The sequence below is a fragment of the Gouania willdenowi genome, chromosome 12, assembly GCF_900634775.1.
Source record: "Gouania willdenowi chromosome 12, fGouWil2.1, whole genome shotgun sequence".
In the NCBI taxonomy this organism is placed as follows: domain Eukaryota; kingdom Metazoa; phylum Chordata; class Actinopteri; order Blenniiformes; family Gobiesocidae; genus Gouania; species Gouania willdenowi.
In genome coordinates, this window is record NC_041055.1 from 8,358,644 (window position 1) to 8,367,176 (window position 8,533).

The following is an 8,533-nucleotide window of genomic DNA, read 5'->3' on the forward strand; positions in this document are numbered from 1 at the left end:
GGACAACACACTCACCAGGGAACAAACTCTGATAATTGGCGACTCCATAGTGAGAAACGTGAAGCTAGCGAAGTCAGCGGGCATTGTGAGGTGCATCCCAGGGGCCAGAGCGGGCGACATAGAATCAAATCTAAAGTTGCTGGCAAAGAGTAATCGTAAGTTTGATAGGATAGTCCTCCATGTCGGCACTAATGACTCCCGACGTCGCCAGTCGGAAGCAACCAAAGTGAACATTGAATCAGTTTGTGCTTATGCTAAAACAATGTCGGACTCCGTAATTTTCTCTGGTCCCTTACCAAATCTGACCAGTGATGACATGTATAGCCGCATGTCATCATTTAACCGCTGGCTATCGAGGTGGTGTCCAGAAAACGAGGTGGGCTTCATTGATAATTGGAGATCCTTCTGGGGAAAACCGAACCTGATAGGAAGAGATGGAATCCACCCTACTTTGGCGGGAGCATCTCTACTATCAGAAAACATGGCACATTTATGACATCTCATGAATGAGACCATGTTACAGAGGGGGAGTCCTCCACGCCCCTCTGCGCTTGCCTTAGGACAGTTTCCCTCCCATTGCTATCATGATAGCTGTGTTCATCGCCATGACAACTGTTGTGATGGTGATGAATATTATTTTATGGAGACGGTGTCAGTCCCCCGACCCATATTTCACAATGATTTTAACATAAAATCAAATAAAAGAGCTATCAATTATAAAAATCTGAAAAAAATTAAAATCTCAAATCTAGAAACACCAAAACATAAAACCATTAGATGTGCTCTATTAAATATTAGATCACTGAGATCCAAATCTCTACTAGTAAATGACCTTATCTCAGAAAATAACTTTGATTTATTCTGTTTAACTGAAACATGGCTGTATCAAGATGAATATGTTAGTTTAAATGAAGCCACTCCTCCCAGTCATCTAAATACTCATATGCCACGAGACATAGGCCGTGGAGGTGGTGTAGCAGCTATTTATCATTCCTCTCTCCTAATCTATCCTAAACCAAAGGCCAATTACACTTCCTTTGAAAGCCTGGTTCTAAATTTATCTCATATCGAATCAAAAACCTGCCAGCCAGTCTTATTTGCGATAATTTACCGTCCTCCAGGCCCTTATTCTGAATTTCTATCAGAATTCTCTGAGTTTATATCAAACTTAGTCCTCAGTTCTGATAAAATACTGATAGTAGGAGATTTTAATATCCATGTGGACAAAGATAGTGATAGCCTGAGCTCAGCCTTTATGTCCCTAATAGACTCAGTTGGCTTTTTTCAAACTATTAATGAAGCTACTCATCGTTTAAATCATACTCTTGATCTTGTTCTAACATATGGCCTTGATATTAATGAACTAAAAGTCTACCCTGAAAATCCTCTGCTATCAGATCACTTTTTAATATCTTTTAACATTATCCTAGAGGATCTCGCACTGTGCAATAAAATAGTTACGAGTAGAAATCTGTCCAACAGTGCTGTGGCTAAATTTAAAGAGGCCATTCCTGCTGCCTTACACTCAGTGCACCATCCAATAAATAACTATGACATTAATTATAACCCCTCTCAACTGGATCTGCTTGTCGATAGCTCTGCTAGTCTACTAAAATCCACCTTGGACTCAATTGCCCCATTGAGGGAAAAAACCATTAAACGTCAGAGGAAAGCTCCGTGGTTTAGCTCTGAAACTCACACACTCAAACAAACAACCCGTAAATTAGAGAGAATGTGGCGCTCCAATAAAACAGAGGAGTCACGAATACTTTGGCAAGAAAGCCATAGTAAATACATGACAGCCTTACGACATAGTCGATCTACATACTACTCCTCACTAATTGAAGAAAATAAAAATAATCCGAGGTACCTTTTCAGCACTGTAGCCAGGCTAACACAAAGTCAGAGCTCTATTGAGCCCATGATTCCTCTAGCCCTCAGCTGTGAGGACTTTATGACATTTTTTAACAATAAAATTCACAAGATTAGAGATAAAATTAGCCACTCCCTGCCTTCACCTGGGCCTGCTGTACCATTAAATGTAAATAGGCCTAACCTAAACTGTTTCACACATATAGGACTTCAGGAACTTAACTCTATTATTTCATCCTCCAAACCATCGACCTGCCTTTCAGATCCGATCCCAACTAAGCTGTTTAAAGAAGTTATTCCCCTAGTCTGCCCATCTTTGTTGGAGACAATAAATATATCCCTATCAATAGGCTACGTGCCACAGTCCTTTAAAGTAGCTGTAATCAAACCCCTTCTCAAAAAACCTACTCTTGATTCCAGCACTTTAGCAAACTACAGGCCTATATCTAATCTTCCTTTTATTTCAAAGATTCTTGAGGAAGTTGTGGCAGCTCAGCTCTGTGAATTTCTTCAAAACAACAGCCTGTTCGAGGACTTCCAGTCAGGCTTTAGAGCTCAAGACAGCACAGAGACTGCTTTAGTTAAAGTAAATAATGATCTACTCTGGGCTTCAGATGAAGGACGACTCTCAGTGCTGGTTTTATTAGATCTTAGTGCAGCTTTTGACACTATAGATCACTATATTCTACTAGAGAGATTAGAGAAATTACTTGGAATCACAGGGACTGCCCTAAACTGGTTTAAGTCCTACCTATCTGATAGGTACCAGTTTGTACACGTGAATAATAAGTCTTCTGTGTACACTAAAGTAAGCTATGGGGTTCCTCAGGGCTCTGTGCTAGGTCCAATCCTCTTCTGTATCTATATGATCCCCCTTGGTAATGTTATGAGAAAATACTCTGTTAACTTCCACTGCTATGCTGATGATACCCAACTGTATGTATCAATGAAGCCAGGTGAGACAAATCAGCTATCTAAACTTGAGGCCTGTCTAAAGGACATTAGGGCCTGGATGGACCAAAATTTTCTTCTTCTCAACTCAGACAAGACTGAGGTCATTGTACTGGGCCCGCGACACCTTAGAGAAACCTATGCTAGCCTAACTGCCCTAGATGGCATTACTCTGGCACAAAGCACAACTGTTAGAAACCTTGGGGTTCTATTTGATCAGGACTTATCCTTCAACTCTCACATAAAACAAACTTCAAGAACTGCCTTCTTTCATCTCCGTAACATTGCTAAAATCAGATCTATCCTGTCTCAGGGCGACGCCGAAAAACTAGTCCATGCTTTTGTTACCTCTAGACTGGATTATTGTAATTCTCTTTTAGCAGGCTGCCCGAGCAAGTCGCTTAGGACACTTCAGCTGGTTCAAAATGCTGCAGCACGTGTACTGACTAAAACTAGGAGAAGAGATCACATTACTCCTGTATTAGCCTCTCTGCATTGGCTTCCCATAAAATATAGAATAGAATTCAAGATTCTTCTTCTCACTTATAAAGCCCTAAATGGACAGGCACCAGTCTATCTCAAGGAGCTTGTAGTGCCATACAATCCCCCCAGAACACTACGCTCTCAAAATGCTGGACTACTCGTTGTTCCATTTGTCTCTAAAAGTAGTATAGGAGGAAGAGCTTTCAGTTATCAGGCCCCACTTCTCTGGAACCATCTACCAACCACGGTTCGGGGGGCAGACACCCTCTCTACCTTTAAGGTTAGGCTCAAAACATTCCTCTTTGATAAAGCTTTTAGTTAGGAACCAGCTCATAGCTCATAATTAAGATGCAATAGGCATAGACTGCCGGGGGGGGGGGGCATGCTCGGTTGGAGAGAGGTTGGAGAGGCCGTTAAGAGAGAGGTCATTTAGATTAGAGAGGGACCGGAGAGGGTCCCATTCCTCTTTCAAACACTCCCTCTATGTCTGCTTCTTCCCTTGTGTGTTTGCTCCTGTACTCCTTCTGGCTTTTGTCTTGCAGGTCCGTGGGATCCTCAGTGTGGAGTTACAGAGACTCAGCGGCTCTGTCTCCACCCTTTCCTCTGCACACACCCAACACAGCATAACGTGGATGGCTGTTCATCATAGGAATGGGATCCACACAAGGTTCCTGCTGCTTAACAGAAGGTTTTCCTTGCCGCCATGATGAATTCATGTTGGGTGTGGGATACATATGTATGTGTATATACGTATATATGCATATGTGTGTATCCATAAAATGAAGAGTCCGTCCCTAAGACTGCTCTACTGTAAAGTGCCTTGAGATACCATTGGTTATGATTTGGCGCTATACAAATAAAGATTGATTGATTGAGATTGATTGATAGGACAATACTAACCCGTCTATTTTCTGACTGTACGCTAGATTATTTTGTTTTCATTTATTCTCTCACACGCTTTGAGATACACTTAAAAGAAGGTGTGCTCTAAGCAGACAAACTAAACATACAGTCACACACTCACGTTCATAAATATGAGCTGAAACACAGAACCACCATAACTTCACACAGAACCCTTCTGTTTGCCACATGAGACCATGTGTGCCCATCATTTATCTTTGCTTTTATTCATTATGTTGCTCATTTATTTACTCTGCTTTTGCCTTTATGAGAAAAGAACAAACAAAAGGGAAGAAAATAGTGTTACTAATGGGTTTGTTTTTGTTTGCTTTTCTTTCCTTTTATTTTCTTGTTGAGGGGAGACTCCCCCACAATGCAAGATATGGTTACATCGGTTGAAGAAAGAGCCCTCTGTTGCCTCAGCTTCACTAATAAATCATGTCTCCAAATGAGGTCAACCGCAAATTTGCCGTGACAAACTGTATTTTGGTCTTTTTGTGGGTTTTTGCTTCGTTCCTGTACATTTTCTGTGTCTTTAAACTGAGTGTCAGTCAACCCACTTCACTTCCTGGATCACACAGCAACATTCTCTCTCAGCTCTTGGCTCCTCACCCTCAGATCTGCACTGTGTCCTTGGGTGTAGTCAGAAAGTGCTGACTCAGGCTGTAAAGTACCTTTGCACTCAGACGCTCGGACTGGTTTTCAGAGAGAAGCAGATACTGGGACTTGTGAAATGGAGCAGGAAGGAGCTGATCTGTATGGAGAGACCTTCTCCTGTTCCATCTGTCTGAACCTCCTGAAGGAGCCAGTGACCATTCCCTGTGGACACAGCTACTGCAGGACGTGTATCAGCAGCTTCTGGGATGGAGAAGCTGTGAAGGACATCTACAGCTGCCCTCAGTGCAGAGAGGCGTTTACACCGAGGCCTGTCCTGGTGAAAAACACCATGATGGCAGAAGTAGTGGAGAAGCTAAATAAGAGCAGACGTCACGATGCTCCTGCTGTTGAAAGCTACGCTACAGCTGAAGACGTGGCCTGTGATGCCTGCACTGGAAGGAAACTGAAGGCCTTCAAGTCCTGTTTGGTGTGTCTGGCCTCTTTTTGTAAGAAACATCTTCAGCCTCATCATGAATCAACATTCAAGAGACACAAGCTGGTGGATCCATCCGAGAAGCTGCAGGAGAAGATCTGCTCTCGTCATGATGAGGTGATGAAGATGTTCTGCCGCACTGATCAGCAGTGTATCTGTATTCTCTGCTCCATGGACGAACATAAAGGCCACGACACGGTTTCAGCTGCAGCAGAAAGAACTGAGAAGCAGAGAGAGCTGCAGGAGAGTCAAGCTGACGTCCAGAAGAACATCCAGGACAGAGAGAAAGATGTGGAGCTGCTTCAACAGCAGGTGGAGACCATCAACGTCTCTGCTAATCAGACAGTGGAGCACAGCGAGCAGATGTTCACTGAGCTGATCCATCTCCTCCAGAAAAGAAGGTCTGAGCTGAAGAAGGAGGTCCGATCCAAGCAGCAGACTGAAGTGAGTGCAGTCCGAGCGCTTCAGGAGAAGCTGGAGCAGGAGATCAGTGAGCTGAAGAAGAGAGACGCTGAGCTGCAGCAGCTCTCCCACACTGAGGATCACATCCAGTTTGTCCTCAGCTACAGCTCCCTGTCAGCGCTCAGTGTGTCCACACACTCCTCCATCATCCTCACAGCTCCTGAGAACTGCTTTGAGGAGGTGACAGCAGCTGTGTCAGAGCTCAGAGAACATCTCCACAAAGTCCTGATGGAGGACTGGATCAAAGTCTGTCAGACTATGGAGAGAGTGGATGCTTTACAACCAGCACCGACGAGCAGAGCTGGATTCTTAAAGTATTCACAGGAAATCACTCTGGATCCAAACACAGCTTTCATTCAGCTCAGTTTATCAGAAGGAAACAGAAAAGTAACAGGAATGTTAATAAATCAGGATCATCCTCCTCATCCAGACAGATTCACTGGAGAGTCTCAGGTCCTGAGCAGAGAGAGTGTGACTGGACGTTGTTACTGGGAGGTGGAGTGGAGAGGGACAGGAGTTGATGTAGCTGTTGCATACAATAGTATCAGCAGAGCAGGGAATGAATGTGGATTTGGTAAAAATAACAAATCATGGTCGTTATTCTGTGATCCAGACATTTACAAATTTAATCACAACAACATCATCACTAAAGTCCCAGGTCCTCATTCCTCCAGGATAGGAGTGTACGTGGATCACACAGCAGGTATTCTGAGCTTCTACAGTGTCTGTGACACAATGACTCTCCTCCACAGAGTGAACACCACCTTCACTGAGCCGCTCCACCTCGGACTCTGGGTTTGGTGTGATGGTGATACTGCTGAACTCTGCACAATCTAACACACACACACACACACACACACACACACACACACACACACACACACACACACACACACACACACGCACACACACACACACACACACACACACACACACACACACACACACACACAATCTGCTGGATGAAAGTAAGCTTGTACAATATATTTTTAGGTTTCACATGTAAAAAATATCTATAAAACTATAAAATCTAATTGTAACAAATAAAGTGAGTGAAGTAATTTGTTGTTGTTAATGTTCTTTCACACCTTGAATGATAGGATTTAAAGGAGACATATCATGGTTTTAAATCCTTCCTTTTTACATGTAAATCATACAGTTGTGGTCTATATAAAGCGGAACTGCAATGCTTGGGTCTGAAAAAAACCCAGAAATAAAAATGGCGGATTGTTCTAAGTGTTGGGCCTGGAGTCGATGTCCTAATGTGGTAGTTCTGCTGAAAATACTGTGACGTCATTGTTCAAAAAACGTAATAGAGAATAGAAAAATTGAAACAGATTGAAAAATATGAGCAAAACAGAATATAAAGATATCAACGGAGCACCTGAAGAGATTAATTTGAACTTTTCTGTACTTCTAAACAATCTAAATATACAACAAAATTCATTTAAGGGCTAAAAAAGTGGATTTAGCATCATATGTCCCCTTTAAACTGTTTTATTATATACAGTATACTGGTTATTATACACACACACATATAAATAAATAGAGAGTTAACAGTGCTGACATGAATATGTAAAACAGTAAAATCTCTGTTTATTTATTCATTTATTTTTCAGGGACAATTCAACATAGTTAAAAGTCAGTTATCAGCTGATGTGATGCACATAGAGTTTACAGCTAGTGCTAATTCACAACTCGTGTCCCTTACAGTGAAATACAGTCAAAACAATAAAACATTTGTATGTTTTTATTTTTTAAGAGCTGTCTTTGTCAATTCATCCTCTCTTTTATTCTCCCTCACTCCTACATGTGCCGACACCCACAAAAACTTCAGTCAAACTGTTAATAAAAATGTATGCATGGATTATTGATTACTATGTATGAATGAGGATGTATTGATTGATTCTCCCACTCCGACTGCATTCAGGGGTGGCTTTAGTGATTTGGAGACCCCAGGAAAGACTAATGTGAGACCCTTCTCCATTTAGACTAAAGCAGTCATAGATAGTGAACAAAACCTATTTGGAGGCAAATCTTTTAAATGAGCAACGTCACAGAACTAAAGACAGACCCAAATGAGCATTGTTTATGTTTTTATACACGTGTCAAACTCAAGGCCTGGGGGCCAAATCCAGTCCTTTAGAACAGTGGTTCTCTAACATTTTGACTCAAGAACCTGTTTTCTCTTATTTCTGAATCACTTTGTCCGACTTTAACATTGTCCTCACAATTCTATGAAAAAAACAACAACTAGAGCATAATGACGGAATGAATAAGTGATAACACACAATTCAAATAATCTCATTGTAAAATAAGTAATGCATCCTAATTAATTACATTTCTATAGTTTTTATCATTTCTGATCATCTCCCACCTGGTGTGGGACCAAGACTGACCCTTGTATTTTCAGTTCATGTTCTAATCACCATCATTTTCATCTCATTTATAATGATTATCATTTTTAAATATAAATAAATGAATTAATGTAAATAAAATAAATTAATGTTTTCGTTTGTTGATTTTTCACTATCTCTCTCTCAAAGGCCCCTTTTGGTGCCGCGTACCCTCATTTGAGAACCCCTGCTTTAAAACATCCAGTTTGGCCCACAGGAGAAAGTAACAATGACAGGAAAACATGAATCATTGTGTAAATGATCAATAATTCAGTTGTAGAGAGAAACTAATGGTCTCTGATTTTAACCATTGTAATGGCAAAAACTAACCACTTGGTGGCAGTAGTAACACATACACAGAAATGTGATGATCTGATCC

General features: G+C 41.5%; 1 protein-coding gene across 1 annotated transcript; it reads left to right on the plus strand.

Annotated features, from left to right (window-relative positions):
• The first annotated feature begins 4,896 nt into the window (after nucleotides 1-4,896).
• LOC114473013 (tripartite motif-containing protein 16-like) lies at nucleotides 4,897-6,684 on the plus strand. Its single transcript, XM_028462369.1, has one exon. It carries the CDS (start codon nucleotides 4,940-4,942, stop codon nucleotides 6,593-6,595), a length of 1,656 nt encoding a protein of 551 aa, XP_028318170.1. The 5' UTR covers nucleotides 4,897-4,939; the 3' UTR covers nucleotides 6,596-6,684.
• The last annotated feature ends 1,849 nt before the right edge of the window (nucleotides 6,685-8,533 follow it).

What these genes read in the sequence shown, in the direction of transcription:
- LOC114473013 (XM_028462369.1), top strand. Translation starts at nt 4,940, where the DNA reads ATGGAGCAGGAAGGAGCTGATCTGTATGGAGAGACCTTCTCCTGTTCC.